This window comes from Hemicordylus capensis, chromosome 2 (assembly GCF_027244095.1).
Source record: "Hemicordylus capensis ecotype Gifberg chromosome 2, rHemCap1.1.pri, whole genome shotgun sequence".
Lineage (NCBI taxonomy): Eukaryota > Metazoa > Chordata > Lepidosauria > Squamata > Cordylidae > Hemicordylus > Hemicordylus capensis.
In genome coordinates, this window is record NC_069658.1 from 294907636 (window position 1) to 294925251 (window position 17616).

At 45.1% G+C, this 17616-nt stretch overlaps 1 protein-coding gene across 5 annotated transcripts in view; it reads left to right on the forward strand.

Annotated features, from left to right (window-relative positions):
- The window catches only part of IFT122 (intraflagellar transport 122), a 125081-nt gene extending 107819 nt beyond the window's left edge, over positions 1-17262 (forward strand). For all 5 annotated transcript variants that reach the window (XM_053293647.1, XM_053293651.1, XM_053293646.1 and 2 more), the window contains 5 exons: positions 531-642; positions 1872-2000; positions 9402-9481; positions 15064-15228; positions 16495-17262. In XM_053293647.1, the coding sequence (XP_053149622.1) occupies positions 531-642; positions 1872-2000; positions 9402-9481; positions 15064-15228; positions 16495-16584 (576 nt within the window). In that variant the 3' untranslated portion in view covers positions 16585-17262. The remainder of the gene's footprint in view (positions 1-530; positions 643-1871; positions 2001-9401; positions 9482-15063; positions 15229-16494) is intronic.
- Positions 17263-17616: the final 354 nt, after the last annotated feature.

Sequence of the window (17616 nt, forward strand, 5' to 3'; positions counted from 1 at the left end):
AATCAATCTGAATCCAAATTGAATTGAATCAAATCCAAATCAGATCTGGGGTGATTTGGGGAACAGATTCAGACACAAAACAAATCAGGGGTCATTCGATTTGGGCACAAATGGAATTGAAAAAATTGATTTGTGCACATCCCTAGTTTACAGTGATTGGTAATGGCTCTTCAGGGTTTCAGACAGAAGTCTTTCCCAGCCGTACCTGGAGATGCTCGAGTTTGAACCTGGGACTTCTTGCATGCAAAAGCAAATACTCTACCACTGAGTTGCTAGCTTTCCCTAGCCTGCCAAAGTGCTTGCACACTTGCACCAGGTTTTAAAATTTTTTTCCTTCTGTTCCTCACGCACCATTAAAGGCTGCCCTGAAGGGTTTCCCAGTTTTTCTGGTGCAGATTTTTAGGGAAGAGACATAGGGAGCTGTGAAAGAAGGGGCCCCAGAATCGCTCCCTGCGTATCCTGTCCAAGATGTCCGTGTTGTGCTGGTTTGTTTGTTTATAGTGACCTTGCCTCTGTGTGTTTCTTTGCAGGAGCTTGTGCCCTTATGCTATCGGTGTTCTACCAACAACCCTTTGCTGAACAACTTGGGAAATGTCTGCATTAATTGCAGGCAACCCTTTGTCTTCTCTGCTTCATCTTATGGTGCGTGGATGAAATCAGCCAGATATTTATAGCATCTGAAATTGCTGACATTCTACATTGCCAAAGATGGAGCTAGCAGTTTGGCACTTAATTAATCCTACCTTCCTATCTCTCACTGATGATAATTAACCTGCTATAGTTTTCAGACTGACCACATCTTAACAATATTGCTAAGTAACTGCCACATTCTTCAAAAATGAGAAAAACAAACCATACCTCTAGTGAGTTTTTTCTGTTCTCTAGAAGGCAAGGGAGATGTGGGGGACTTCAGAATAGTTGGATTTCTGTTGCCCCTGTCTGATATCCTAACAAAGTCCTTGCGAAAGGACGTTGCACTAGTGCAAATCTGTTGTACTAGCTACTTGCACTGAGCTCACATTCCAGGCTAGTATTGTGCCACCTCAGGCATGCTTGTGCAACAATTGCAGCCCGTCTTATTTGTTTTAAAGGGGACTTTTGTGCAAGAGCTCAGTTCTGCAAATCTCTGGGTTTTTTAGTGCAACATTGAGGGCATGCACACGAGCAGCCCATCCCAGGCTTGCACAGCCCTACCCAGGTAGGGCTGCTCGTGTGCAGTGCTGGGATCAGGCCCGATCCCGACATTGCCTTTCTGGGTAGCCCAAGTTTTTTACCCGGGCGATTACTGAGGTAGAGAGGCACAAGTGTGCCCTTCTACCCGCCTTGTGTACATGCTTGGCTGCCTGCAACCCAAGCATTCACAAAGTTGGGTGGCAAGGGCGCCCAGCGGCAGAACTTGGCGTAGTGCATTTTGGGATGCCAGAGGACGTTTTCCTGCGGCTGCTGGCTCTGCTGCCCACGGCAGCGCCAATCATGTACTGTGTGAGTGGCAGAGCCTAATGGGGAGGCTTGATCGTGTACAGGGAGGCAGGTAGGAGCCTCCCTTCCTGCCATGCCTCCCCATTTCGGTTGTGAGAGCGACCTTTATGCCATCTTCTTGCACTACCACAACTTTGTTCATGATGCAAGCTCATCACTAGGAAGTCAGCCACTGTGATTTTTTTTTCAGATGAGTTACCAAAGTATATGAAGCCCATTACTAACAGAAACTGTTGGTAAAATATTTTATTTTGGGGACCCAAACCATTTCAGCGGAATGTTGGAAATGCATGTGTGGAACAGTGATGTTTATCTCTTGAGTAGACCCAGCAGGCTTTGCAGATGTTCTGACAAATAACCATCCTCTCCTTTTTCACCTGTATCCTTTTCAGATGTCTTGCATCTGGTTGAGTTCTATTTAGAGGAAGGGATCACTGATGAAGAAGCTGTTGCTCTGATTGATCTGGAAGCACCAAGATTAAACAAAAGGGACAGTAAATGGCAAGAGAAGATAAATGACAGTATCCTTCCATTCCTGATAGTTTCTATGAAAACTTGTTGCTGTGACAACTATATAGTAACACCATACCATCCTATCCTAATATATTTTTAAACCTCTCTTTTTGAATAAACATATTAAAAAATAAGAGCTAAAAATAATTGTTTACTTTAGGAGCTGCTTTTCTTCTCACTTTTAAAGCCTCCATTCTTAAGCCAAGGAAAGCCAGATTGGGTTTACTTTGAAATCCATCCTTATTGATAGCATTGCCAATTCCTGTCATGTTTACAGAGCAAGTGCTCCAGTCACTATTGGAGTCTTGTACCAGTTGCTGCAGTATAAAGGCATGAAGTTAAAGAGGCTGAAATCTATTTCTAAGAAGGGATGCAATGTGCAAGGGTGTACAGAAGAAAACTGGAGAAGGGAAAGAATGAAATGAATAAATATTAGAGGATGGAGAGAAAGGATGGGAGTATTAATACTGCGACTTCTTATTCAGTTAATTAACGATTAAGTAAGGTCATTCACACGACCATCCGTGCTGTGGCTGGAGGGAAGGCAGGAGCCTACCTGCCTTTCCTCCAAACGATAGGTGGCTCCACTGCCAGCATGGCGCACCCAGATGAGCATCATGACAGTGGGTGGTGTGACAGGCAGGGGGGAGGAAGCCCGGCCCCCAAGAATCCCACAATACATTGTGAAAGTTCCTGCTGCTGGGTTGGTCCTCCCCCCCACCCCACCCCCACTCATTGATTTTAATGGCTGCTAGTAGCCTGCTTGCCCACATGACCAGGCAGTGAGTAGGAGGTGCATGCACATTGTCCTACCTCACTTTTAGCCCAGGTTACAAAGCTGGGCTGATCCCAGCAGTTCTGACTACCAGCCCTACCCCGACTAGCAGCGAACAACCACAGTAACACGTTCATATCTATTTTTTGTAATCTGTTACTCTTAAGCAAGCTGAGGCCAGCCTTCTACATCCCAGTAAATGCCTTTACACAGTTTTTATCATGATCTAGGAATTGCTATAACATGGGAGATCCAGTGTTCCCTCTAACAGGGATTCCCAGATGTTGTTGACTACAACTCCCAGAATCCCCAGCCAAAGGCCACTGCAGCTGGGGATACTGAGAGTTGTAGTCAACAACATCTGGGAATCCCTGTTAGAGGGGACAGTGGTGATATCCCTTATAATTTTTGAGCATTGGGAGCATAGGAGGAGTGATGTTACTCCCTTCTAAAATATTACACGGGTTTTCCTTTGCCTTCCCACAGCTGTATTACACATGTACTGGAGCTCATGTATCTGGATCGTGATCCGTTGAGCCCATAAGTAAATGGGTTCTGTGCCTGCGCAGGCACCTCTCGGGCCGACTAGGTAGCTCCTCGCGACGCCAAACCGCCCACTTGCACGTGCTGCTGCCTGCTAGCTATATAGAGCGGTTGGGCGTCTTCCGTTAGTTTCTGTTTGACCGCCACAGCGTTCAGACCTCGCTTGGGCTCCTCGGTAGCAGAAACTATTGTGATTACTAGTGCTTAGGCATACTTTAGGACTGTTTTTCTGGTAATTTTGACTCTGGACTGTACTTTGGACGTGATAACTTCTTAGCGGTATAACTTTGACGAAAGATTGGACGGATATTTTGTGTATGAACTGGACTGGAAACGGAAAATGGAGACGAAGACTACCTTTAAGCGCTGCGAGAAGTGTAGGGCTAAATTACCCTCCACTGATCACCACGACCTCTGCCTCATATGCCTGGGAGAAGAACACAATACGGCTGCCTGTAAGATCTGTTGTGCCTTCTCTAAACAAACCAGGACGAACCGGGCACTGCGTCTGAGGGCGGCTTTATATGAGGACGCGCTGCGCCCTTCTACCCCTCGCCCAGAAGCGCCTTCGACATCAAAAGCAGCATTGGGAGTGGAGGGACACGGAGCTGCTTCTATGCAGTCTAAAACCGTGTCCACTGATCCTACTTTTAAGAGGCCATTGGAGGTCTTCTCTAGTGACCAAAGACGCCGTGAGAAGAGGTGCCGGCAAGACGCGCCAGAGACTGTGGCTGGAGAGAATCCTAGCCGAAGGGAGCACAAACATACGACCCCATCGCCTTCATCGGCGCAGGGCTCGGAGAACGAGTGGAGTGCTGAACCTCGTACATCTAGCCCAGCAGAGGGGAGCAGGAGAGGTCTGTCAGCATCGACCTCTCCTTCGACATCGAGATCATCAGTACCGAAGCCCTCGACATCAAGCAGAGAGCGGGTAATTGATCCCTCGACATCGAAGTCGTCGGCATCGAAGTCCTCGGCATCGAAGTCGTCGAAAACGAAGTCCTCGACGTCGAAAACAGCAAAGAGCCGTGAATCCTCGACATCGAAACTTACCTCGATACCGAGAGAGCATTCTCAGCCTCAAAGACACCGTTCCTTGTCACCTGCTCGTACCCCACAACAATCGCCATCAACACCGCAGCAATTGAGTGGCCAGCGTTCAGACCGTAGTGCGACTTCTGCCCTTAGGAGTTTGATGGAGTCTGGCCCAAATACCCCAGCGGAATCCACTTTTCATGGTTTCCTGAGTGGGGGGTTGGATAGAGAAGATGATGGAGAGGAAGAAAATGAAGGGCTCCTGCCACCTAAGACCCCATCACTTTCTCCTAGGGCAGCAGCTGAGAGTTTACTCCAATCACCACTGGCGGTGGTGCAGCCATTGGCGGGTATAGCTGATGGGAGCATACGCCACCCTGCCACGCAGCCTGCACACACTTGTGGTTTTAGACATTCTTTGCCACACGATTACGCAGACTACCTGAGATGGAAGGCTATGCAGCCGCAACAACCTATAGAGAGAGCAGCTGCATCTTTAGAAACACAACCCCAGGCTACGCTACCATTGCAAGAGAAACCTGCTGGAAAGCGGAAGAGAAAAAGCACCCCACCTCCGCCAAGCCCATCGTCCAGGGGTTCGTCTCCTGCTTCAACACACCAAGACTTTGAATCAGAATACTCAGATTCTGATCAAGGCAGTCAACAGGTGGAGCCTCCTTCTGAGGTCCCACCACGTCTTTCAAGATCCCCTACAGAGGAACCCAAGGCGTACCATTCTCTGATTAGAGAAATGGCTGAAGCACTGGGTTTGGACCTGCAACTCCCCGAAACAGAGTCTACTGACCCGGTGTACAACATGATGTTCCAATCCAAGTCGTCTCACCCATTCTCCCTACCAATAATCCCTGCCATTGCAAAGGCAGCTAAGACAGCTTGGGACAGTGTCCAGACAGCAAATCCTACATCTAAACGTATAGAGAACTTATATAGGGTCCATGAAGGGGAGGAGAAATACCTAATACACCATCCGGACCCAAACTCTATGGTGGTGGATTGCGCATCAACATCAAAGGGCAGCCGCCGCCATACAACGCCCACAGACAAGGAAGGGAGAAAGATAGACGTTTTAGGAAGAAGAATATACGCCACATTGAGCCTGGCTATCAGGATTGCTAATTATGCAGCCTGTATGGCTTGGTACACCCATCTGATGTGGGACAACTTACTTCATGATTCTACTTCAATGTCTCCAGAGCAGCTGCAAATAAAGCTCCATGAAGTATTTGAGAAAACAACATCTGTGACAAAGCAACAGCTAAGTACGTTTAAACATTTGGCGGAGACAGAGTCAAGGGCCATGGTGACTGCTGTCACGATGAGGCGTCATGCTTGGCTGCGTGCAACTTCTCTCCAGCTGGATATGAAGGACAGAGTAGAAAATCTGGCCTTTGATGGGAAGGGACTCTTCCATGAAAGCACAGATGCAACCATGGAGACATTAAAAAAGTCAAGGTTTACGGCCAAGACCTTTATGGTACCAACCACGGCAGCTGGCCCTCGTACATTCAACTACAATAAGCAACGGTCATACCGATTCCAAGACAAGAGGGATTTCAGAAGACAAAATAGGCCCTATCAACGGCCTAGGGGTTTTGGAAACAACAACGCCAACAAAAACAAAAATCAAAACTCTAGGAATAACAAGGAGGGTGCGAAGCAGTCCTTTTGATTGCTGTGCCAGCCCACTGCATTTAAAACCAACTGCCAGGACCAATGTCATCGGCCCTGTAGTTGCCAACTCAACCATCAGACTGGCAAGCCATGCTTTAGCATGGCACAACATAACATCAGACCAGTGGGTGCTGAGGATTGTGGAGACAGGTTATGCGATAGAGTTCATCACTCTTCCACCATTCTCCGGCCTACGTTTCACAAGGTCGACCTCAGTACTCGAGGAGGAGATACAGGTATTGTTGGACAAAGGTGCAATTGTTCGAGTGCAGTGGGCGAGAAGATTGTCCGGTTTCTACTCCCGCTACTTTCAAATTCCCAAGAGGGATGGCGGGATCCGGGCAATCATGGACTTGAGGGGACTGAACAACTTTGTCTGGGCCCGAAAGTTCAGGATGACAACGTTGCAGGAGATTCTACCCTTCCTAGATCAGGAGGAGTGGGCGGCAACGTTAGATCTGAAGGACGCATATTTCCATGTGGGTATCCAGGAAAACCACAGAAAGTACCTTCGATTTACTGTGGGGGAAGTAGTATAGCAGTACGCGGTTCTACCTTTCGGATTGTCAACTGCTCCGAGAGTTTTCACCAAAGTAGTAGCAGTAATAATTGCGCACCTTCGAACTCAGGGCCTGGTGATCTATCCATATCTAGACGATTGGCTCCTTGTGGGCAAAGACAGGAAACTACTGGAGACACAGATACAAGTGATGCTCGAACTTCTCCAGGACTTAGGTCTCAACGTAAATTGGAAAAAGACGAATTTAATTCCCAGAAAGCAGCTGAGCTTCATAGGTGCTGTTCTAGACTTGGAACAACGTCGAGCGTTCCTACCACACGACAGATACATTCAGATAAAGTCTCTGGTGGAACAATTCCTGGCCAATCCTGTTCAAAGAGCAAGGAGGGTACAGAGACTTTTAGGCTTGATGGCCTCGTGCAACACAACTGTTCGTTACACAAGGTTTCGGATGAGGCCCCTGCAGCGTTGCTACCTGGACCATTTCCGACCCAATATAGACAGCCAGAACATGCTACTGCACCTTTCCAGGAAGGTACTAGTTTCCCTACAATGGTGGTTAATCGAGGGAAATCTCTTAGGGGGGGTACCTTTCCGTCCTCTGCTTCCAACAGCATGGGTCACGACCGATGCTTCGCTGCTGGGGTGGGGAGCGCACTGCGGCCCCGATTGCATTCAGGGACAGTGGACACCTCAACAAGCCCAGAGGCATATCAACTACCTGGAACTGTTGGCTGTATTTTTGGCTCTAAAGGCCTTCGAACCTCAACTACGGGGCTCTGTTGTGCAGGTCCACCTGGACAACACTACAGCTATAGCCTGCCTGAACAAACAAGGAGGGACGGTTTCACCGACGCTTTGCACCTTGTCGAGGAAATTGTGGGAATGGTGCATCATGCATGCCATTTACCCGATGAGTATACACATTCGAGGTGTAGACAACCAACTAGCGGATGCTTTGAGTCGAAGCACTCAAACCAGCCAGAGACACGAGTGGGAAATCAGACAGGAGTGTGTCAGACAAATTTTCGATCGCTGGGGGACACCATCTGTGGATGTGTGTGCCACGAAGGAGAACAAGAAATGCAGGAGATACTGCTCTCGTGCGGGAGTGGGTGTAGGGTCTCTAGGAGATGCATTTCAGTACGATTGGAGCAAGGGGCTACTTTACCTGTTTCCACCAATGCCACTCCTCAATCGGGTGTTAGCACAGATCCTGAGGGACAGGTCAGACTGCATTCTAATAGCCCCTTGCTGGCCACGTCAGGCTTGGTTTGCTCTGCTGCTCCGCATATGCAGAGGGAACCATTTCCGTCTTCCACCAGTGCCAGATCTTCTCCAGAGATCGGGAGGCATGATATTGCACCCAGAAATCCAGACACTAAGGCTGACAGCATGGAGGATAACCTCTTAAAATCCATTCTGTTAAACAGTAGGCGGAAATCAACAAGACACAGCTACTTATGTAAATGGAAAAGATTTGTAATGTTTGCAAGGGCAAATAAGTTTGTTGCACGCCGGGCATCAGTGCATCAGGTTTTGCTCTATCTGACAAGTCTGAAGGTAAAGGGCCTTGCAAACGTTTCGTTGAAGGTGCATCTGGCAGCACTGTCCTCAAAACTTCCTGGTTGGGATGGAAAAACGGTGTTTACCCATCCTGAATGTAAACGGTTCATGAAAGGACTAAATAATCTGTATCCTCCACTACGCAAACCTTTAGAGCAGTGGAGTCTTTCATTGGTTCTATCGGCATTGATGGAAGAACCTTTTGAACCACTACATTGCGCTAGCCTGAGATTGTTAACGCTTAAAACTGCATTTCTGATAGCTATAACCACGGCTAAGAGGGTGGGTGAATTGACGGCTTTGAGAGTGGACAGGCCTTATACCCAATTCTACCCACATAAAGTTGTGATGAGACTAGACCCAAGTTTCCGAACAAAAATAGTTACGGACTTCCATTTAAATCAGGAAATAGTCCTGCCAACTTTTTTTAAGGACCCACAAATGGCACTGGAAAAGGCACTGCACGCGTTAGATGTGCGTAGGTCCTTATTGTACTATTTGAGAGTGACTAGACAGTATAGAAAGACAAATAAACTATTTGTGGCCTATAAAGGAAAATTTAAAGGGCAGGCAGTGTCTCGGCAACGTTTAGCACACTGGTTGGTAGAACTTATCCTGCTGACATATAAGCTACAGGGGGTAGCACCGCCCAAAACTATACGGGCGCACTCTACTAGAGCATACTCAACTTCTGCTGCTCATCTTTCAGGCATTAAGATGGACGACATCTGCTTGGCTGCTACGTGGTCATCCCAGCAGCCTTTTATTAAACACTATGCAGTGGACTTGTGCATGGCACGCCAGGTGGAGTATGGGCGAGCTGTCTTGAAGAGGGTGTTGCCTTAGTGGGCGACCTTCTGCACCCACCACCATGAGGGTCTAGCTTACTACTCACCCATTTACTTATGGGCTCAACGGATCACGATCCAGATAAACAGGTTGCTTACCTGTAACAGGTGATCTGGTAGTGATCCGTTGAGTCCATAAGACCCGCCCAGAACCAACCCCACTGCAGAAGAGTGGAGTAACATCTGATGACAGGTTGCACAGAAGAGGCGGTCTGCACAGAGAACTAACGGAAGACGCCCAACCGCTCTATATAGCTAGCAGGCAGCAGCACGTGCAAGTGGGCGGTTGGGCGTCGCGAGGAGCTACCTAGTCGGCCCGAGAGGTGCCTGCGCAGGCGCAGAACCCATTTACTTATGGACTCAACGGATCACTACCAGATCACCTGTTACAGGTAAGCAACCTGTTTTTCTCCCTAACAAACTTTCCTAGATGTACAGACAATGAGACTTCTGTATGAAGCAGATGAAATGGAAGAAGATGATCCATTTACAGCCAAACTGAGTTTTGAGGTTAGAAACAGTTTCTTGACTTTCCTATGATCTCCTCACCTGATCCTTTCCTCTATGCTCCTGATGTATTAAGAGGGCAAATGTGGAGAACTCCAACCAGCAAATGTTCTGTTCATGCTATCATGCCCTCCCATCAATATTAGATAATTTCCTACACAAGCCTTCCTTACTTTACCGCACTAAATGTAACCATGCTTTACTTGCCGGACCATCTCATTTTGTGATTCCCTGATACTATTGGTGACACTGGCACATAAGACCCACGAAGGATGTACTGCTAGGTACGACTTGGCTGGGTCCTGTCGCATAATCCAAGCACACGGAAACCACTTACGTTGCCCAAATGGCAGGAATGCTCCTAAAATTCACTACAAGGAGAGTTTTTAATGTCTGGTATGCCTCTGTCCATTTTAATCAATATCTTTTAAATAATACTTTTGTTTATTTAAGAAATGCCTACCTCACGGTATCTTAAATTCCAAGCAGCTTTAAATTTGAACATCAGTGAAAGAGTATAGAGGCAGTTGGACCCCATGTAGGCAAATGTTTGTTTCTCTTAATTAGAAAACTTGGATGGGATGAGAAGTGAAATATGTAAAGGTGAAGTAAAACATGGAAGATACCTGTCCACTTGTTGAAACTTTAAATCTTGTATGTGTTCTCCAATGAAGCTGGATGTTTAGGAGAGAGAAGACCAGATCAAATGGATATAGGAATTGTGGAAACTAGGCAAGACTGCCAAAAGTTAAGGGAAGTGTTCATATGTGGGGTGATGTATGGGGAGCAGAACACCATACTGTTAAAAGGGATCTTCTTGGTTTGAGTTAAGGCTGTCTTGGAATTTTTTTGGTATGGCTAACTTGCAATGCAAACAAAAAATGTAAAGACAAGGGTCCAGCTGGATAGTAAGCAGGGATGGAAAAGCAAATACAGCAACAAACATTGAGCCCTTGGTCACAATCATGGAGGAAGGGCTCCATGGTGCAGGGGAGGAAGCCTTACCTCCTCCCCTGCAGATGATACTGGTCTTGCTGGGTGAGCGGATCACTCGGCCAGATGTTCGTCGGCTGGTACCGGAAGCTGGAAGCTTTGGTGGTGCACCACACGAGTGTGTGGTGCATTATAGGAGCCTCCCAATGCCGGCCGGGAGCCCTGCCATCTCCCAGCCCCAGATGCAAGCAGCTGGAGCTGGCAGACGATAAGCAGAGTGGGGTTAAGAGAGCACTTGCTAGAAGAGGGTGGCTGGCTTGGCGTGCCCGATCCTGGTGGTTCTCACGCGTGGGGCAAGACTGGGCTTGGCTTTGTTAGCCCAGTTTTACCTGCGCATGAGAACGGTCTCTTACTATTAAGTTTTTTGAGGTTTCTGATTCTTAAATCGATGTCTGGCTATTAATTATGTCCATCACACTTTTCAAAATAAAAAGTATTTTTACCGTTTTGATCTCATTTCCTCCCGTGCCTTGTAAAATAGGGGAGTTTAAGAGATAGTGGCTGACATGATATGCAACCCTGCTGGCAACGATGCATGGAAAGCAGCAGCTCTGCTGTAGAGACCAAGCAGTAGCCTTAGAAGCATCACCACATTTCTTTCCATTGTTGCAAATGGAGGAAAGTGCAGTAACGCTTCTAGCGCTACCACCTGATTGTTACAGTGGAGCTGCTGCTTTCCATATCTGCAGCCGTGGTTCTATAAGCCCTACTGTTTCCAGTAGGCTTGCATTTCATGTCAGTCAGTTACTTGCCAGCTTCATTGGTATGCATCTGCTAAATCTGAGTATCCCACATACAAATCTAACACTCTCTCTGTTCACTTTATCACACCACCCCATATAATAATCTAGTCAGAGGTGAGCCTAGCAAGTGAAGGGCACCAGCCACAGTCTCTGCAGAGGATTATTTCTTGTTTACACAGTCAGACAGGTGTTATTGACTGGTTTGTTTTATCCAGACATCGAGTCCTTCCCAAGGACCTGGGATGCCAGAATTTTATTGTCAATTGTTATAGATATCGTCGCAGAATATAGGCTGTTCCCATTAAAGCTGCTTTTTGTAATTGGCTGATGGTGATTTCTGTGGCCCCTATGGTGTTGAGGTGCTCTTCAAGGGTCTTTTGGAACTGCACCCAGGGTGCCAATTACCACTGGGATTCTTTTGGTCTTTTTCTGCCACAGCCTTTCAATTTCAATTTGTAGATCTTTGTATTTTGTGATTTTTTTCTATTTCTTTTTCTTCTATTCTGCTATCCCCTGGTATTGCTATGTCGATTATTTTGACTTGTTTTTCTTTCTTCTCGACTACAGTGATATCTGGTGTATTGTGTGGCAGGTGTTTGTCTGTTTGTAGTCGGAAGTCCCATAATATTTTTACATCTTCATTTTCTTCAACTTTTTCAATTTTATGGTCCCACCAATTTTTGGCTACAGGTAGCTTGTATTTTTGGCAGATGTTCCAGTGTATCATCCCTGCTACTTTGTCATGCCTTTGTTTGTAGTCAGTCTGTGCGATCTTTTTACAACAGCTGATTAGGTGGTCCACGGTTTCATCTGCTTCTTTACAAAGGTGGCATTTGCTGTTTGTGGTGGATTTTTCGTCTTTTGCTCTTATTGCATTTGTTCTTAGTGCCTGTTCTTGCGCAGCCAGTATTAAACCCTCTGTTTCTTTCTTCAGGTTGCCATTCTTAAGCCATTGCCAGGTCTTGGTGATGTCTGATTTTCCACTTATATTGTGCAAATATTGACCATGCAGTGGCTTATTTCTCCATTTTTCTGCTCGGTTCTTGACTTGTTCTTTCTTGTAGGCCTGCTTTGTTTCATTGGTGTTGAATAGTTTAGCATTATTGACCATTTGAAGTGCATCTTCTTCACTGTCCTTGATATATTCTTCAAGGCCTCTTTTCTCCTCCTCTACTGTTTGATGGACTTGCAGCATTCCTCTTCCACCTGAGCTGCGAGGGAGGTATAGCCTATCGACATCACTGCGGGGGTGCAGAGCATGATTGATGGTCATGATTTTCCTGGTCTTACGATCTAGCATCTCTAGTTCTGCCTGGGTCCAGTCTATTTTTCCTGCACTGTATCTGATAACAGGTATAGCCCATGTGTTTATGGCTTGTATGGTGTTCCCGCCATTGAGTTTGGACTTGAGGATTTTTCTAACTCTCCTGATGTATTAACTTCCAATTTTTCTTTTAACTTCAGTGTGTGCGATGTTATCAGCCTGGAGAATGCCCAAGTATTTGTAATGTTCTTTCTCTTCCAGGTTCTTGATCTTGCTTCCATTGGGCAGTTCTATTCCTTCTGTTTTTCTTATTTTCCCTCTGTTCATTATTAATGCAGCACACTTGTCTACCCCAAACTCCATTGCTATATCGCTACTGAATATACGGACAGTGTTTAGCAGTGATTCGATTTCTGACTGGGACTTTCCATACAACTTCAGATCGTCCATGTACAGCAGATGGTTGATTTGACTGGATGTTTTAGATGTTTGGTATCCGAGGCCTGTTTTGTTTAGTATTTGTGAAAGTGGGGTCATGGCGATTACAAACAACAGAGGGGATAGTGAGTCCCCTTGGAAAATGCCTCTTCTAATGCTAACCTGTCCAAGTGTCTCGCCATTGATTGTTAACTGTGTACTCCACATGCTCATTGCTTTTTTTATAAATATCTGAATGTTTTTGCTGACCCCAGTTGTTTCTAAACATTTTAGTATCCATGTGTGAGGCAATGAATCGAAGGCTTTCTTGTAGTCAATCCATGCAACACTTAGATTGGTTTTTCTTCTCTTGCAATTTTCTAAAATCATTTTGTCAATCAGCAGCTTGTCTTTTGTGCCTCTGGTGTTCGGGCAATTTCCTTTCTGTTCAACTGGAAGCTGTTTGTTAGTTAACAAGTGTTAACTTCTTCTTCTTCTTCTTCTTCTTCTTCTTCTTCTTCTTCTTCTTATTATTATTATTATTATTATTTTATTTTTACATTTATATCCCGCTCTTCCTCCAAGGAGCCCAGAGTGGTGTACTACATACTTGAATTTCTCTTTCACAACAACCCTGTAAAGTAGGTTAGGCTCAGAGAGAAGTGGCTGCCCCAGAGTCACCCAGCTAGTTTCATGGCTGAACGGGGATTTGAACTCGGGTCTCCCCGGTCCTAGTCCAGCACTCTAACCACTACACCACAGAGACTGATGTCAAGCAAGAATCACAAAGTCCCAAACTTCTAACTTTAAAATGTTTGATAGTGAGCTTCAAAATGAAAGGCAGTTCATCAGAGGCAAATCTGGTAACACATGTGTACCTAGTGAGTGGCAAGAGGGATAGGGGATGGGGAAGCAGCCTTGAAAATGGAGAGACGGCAGAGTATTAGCAAAAGCCATCACAGTATATGCAGATAATGGCTGTGCATGGGTATATTTTACCTGGGTAAATCAAGAGGGACTGAGTTTAGTCTGGAAAAATTCTGAGGGCTCAGGCAATTCTCCCCAAGGTATGACTTCTGGATGGGAATAACATATTTTCCCACCACTAAATTAACAGTAATGTTTTCACTGTTTTCGTTGCTATAAGCCAGGCCTGCTCAACTTCGGCCCTCCTGCAGATGTTGGCCTACAACTCCCATAATCCTTGGCTATTGGCTACTGTGGCTGGGGATTATGGGAGTTGTAGTCCAGAAACCTCTGGGGGGCCTAAGTTGAGCAGGCCTGCTATAAGCACATACAACTTTAAATCTGAGGACAATAAATATCTAAGGGATATTCTAACCATTTAATTTCTGTCCTGGATGATATAACTAATTAGTTCCTAGGGTCAAACCAGCCTTACTGATTTTTTTCTGGGACATAAGCATTTGGAGCAGAGTGGGGGACCTAAGTAGCACTTTAGTACTAGGTAAAATTTCCTCCAACACTCCATTGCAACAGGACATGGGCAAACTCTCCAGGCCTAAGAATAATACAGAACTGAAGATAAGCTGATAACACAGTGGAAATGCAACCGCAGTATATCCAAAATTATTGAGCCCTTTCTCAGGAGCAGTGAGAAAGGGCAAGCAGGGAGGAAACTTAAAAAGCTTACCTCCTCACAGGCAATCCGGTTCTTCCCTTTGGGTAGGCAGATCACCCGCCCAGACGATTACCGGCTGTCGCTGGTAGCTCAGAGGGTCGGGGTGCTGGATGCATTGCCCATGTTGCCTCACCCCTTGGAGCTCCCATGATGCACCACGCAAGTGCATTGTGGGGATCGCCTTACTCCCTGAAAGTGACTGGGAGTCCTGTAGTTGGGAATTCTTGGGGGCCAGCAGCCATGGCTGGCAGATGATCGGTAAGACGCTCGCTCTCCTAACCTCGTTTTGGAGGGTGGCTCCATAGGTGGGTTTGCTGCTGTGGCCACAATCAGGCACAATCCCGGTGGTACATACACACATGCAAAACTGGCCTGGGCTTCCTTAGCCCGGTTCTGCACACGTGTGTGAATAGCTTCACTATTTTTTTTAATGATAACCCAAATACATTCTCTGCAAGTATCTTGTCTTTCCAATGGTCTCCATTGTTCAAACAATTTGCTCTTTTCACTCATTCTTTTTCTGCAGCAAGGGGGCTCAGAATTTGTTCCTGTGGTAGTGAGCCGTGCAGTTCTTAGGTCAATGAGCAGGAGAGATGTGCTGGTTAAACGCTGGCCAAAGCCATTACGGTGGCAGTACTTCCGGTCCCTGCTGCCTGATGCCTCTATTACCATGTGTCCTTCATGCTTTCAGGTATGAGTAATGTTTACTTTGGGAGAGAGGGAATCCCTGGAAGAAATCATTCCTTGAAAGCAAATGAATTTTTTTAACATGTTGCTGCCTAATCTTAAAAATACCCTTGAGAGTCTAGAATTAATTCTTACAAATAAAATTAACTCTGCAACATAGGATAGCATGATGTACGATGTGGGCAAGATCGCTTTGTGGTTGCTATGAAGTGTTTTGGTGACTTAAATGAAGCAGCCACCAGAGACAACGGGTGAATCTGTTAAATGAGCTAGAGACTGAGAAAACAAATTAGACTTCTGTTTGGGCTTTTCTGACTGTTTTGCTTGTAGAGAGAGGTTTAACAGAAATAGTCAGATAGTAAATAGATTGTAGGACAGGGTAAAAGGTTAGTGTGAAGACTCAGGTTTGAGGACAAGCCGGGGGAAGGTGCAACATCCTAAACGCGCAATCTAAATTCAGGGCAGTTGAGTTTGCCAGTAGACTATAGTTTCATGTTTCACTATGTTGCCTCCCTATTATATTTTTGAAATACTTTTGTGAAGGATGGTGGCATTGAGAGTAACAGCAACATATCCTAGGAGATTGAAATGTGCTTCTACTGGCTTGTGAATGTTGCCATATTTAATGTGACACTTGCATTTTATTTATTTTTATATCTATGTAAACCGCTTTGGGAACGTTTGCTGAGAAGTGGTATATACATATTGATCATCTTCGTATTCATTCCTGTATTCTCTTGCACAGAGCTTGACGTGTTTGTCCCATATAAAGAGCAGCAGGGTGTGGTTGACAGATGGCAATATCTACCATCTGGGAGGATATATAGAAGAATGAGGCCCCGATGGTTTGGCTGATATTATTAGGGTCTTGTAAGAGTGTTACAGTTCATAGATGGATAATGATATGCAAGGAGAAAGCACCAGATATGATCTTAGAGCAATCTCATTCACCGCTGCCCATCTTTCTTTCTTACTTACTTATTTATTTTATTTAACTTCTATACTGCCCAAACGTCCGTCTCTGGGCAGTTAACATAAAAACAATTATAACAAATACGAAAGGTTAAAACAGTTTAACAGTTTAAAAACAGTATAAAACTAAAACTAAAACTACAAATTTAAAAAGCTGAAAAAGCTTGGGTGAAGAGGTGGGTCTTCAGATGTTTTTTAAAAATAGTCAGGGATGGGAAGGATCGCATCTCAGCAGGGAGTGCATTCCACAGTCTCGGGGCAGCTATCAAGAACCTTTCAACTGCAATCTCATTTACAGATGTTTCATTCAGAAGATTACGAACTCCTGGTGCTCCAACATAACTGTTGTCCATATTGTCGGAGGAAGATAGATGAATCTTGCCAGTGAGGGAAGCCAACCACTCGGACAAGGAGCAGTGCTGCTGCTGACATTCTGTGGAGTGTTGCTGAGGTCCATTAAGCTTTCTTAACAGCTTGTTTTGTGGGGTGTGTGTATATATACTTACACATTCAACACACACACACACCACAACGAATAGGAAAAATTATATAGATATATATAGATATATTGATATGAATTATATATATATATATATATATATATATATATATATATATATATATATGAATGAGAAAGAGAGAGAGAGCAAGTTCCTCCTAAGCTTTGTGTATTGATTTAATAATGAAAAAATAAACTTTTTAATACTGAGTTTTGTGTTGCTCTCAAAGGAAATAAGGAAATAAACAAAGGAAATACTGTATATAGTTATATTTAAGAAGTGTATTTGCAAAATGTGTATGATTGCTGTATGCTTTGTATGTCTACAACATTAAATAGAAATGAGGGCAGAACACTATATATTTTTTTAAAAATCTGTTACATTAGGATGTATTTTTGACATTTTTATGACAGCTTGTCAGTTTGTCAGAGATTGAATGATAACCTTTTAGGGTGAGATTCTTCCTGAAGGGAAATGTGATAGTTTTGCACCTACCAGCATTGGCTTTGAATTTGCCCCTTAATATTTGGGCTTTAAGACAATAAAGTAAGGTTTTATAAAATTTATCTCCTTTTGAGCATTTGTTCTTGAACTCTGACTGAACTACAACTTCAAAAATAGATTTCCATTATTTAAACACAATGACTGACATCCAGAGCAGCTATCTGGGGATATAGCAGAGCTGCGTCCCTGTGACGAATGGCTGCTCCTGACTCAGTCAGAGTCTTGCTGAGCAGTAGAGTGTGCATGTGGGTTGAGGGGAAAACTATTCTCACTGCTCTCCCTTGCCTCTGTACATGCTCTTTGCCTTCTAAAAATATGTCCCTGAGGGTCACGCAGCACTCTGGGACATATTTTTGGAAGACAAAGAGCACTTGCAGAGGCAGGGGACAACAGCAAACACCCCACCACCAACTCCA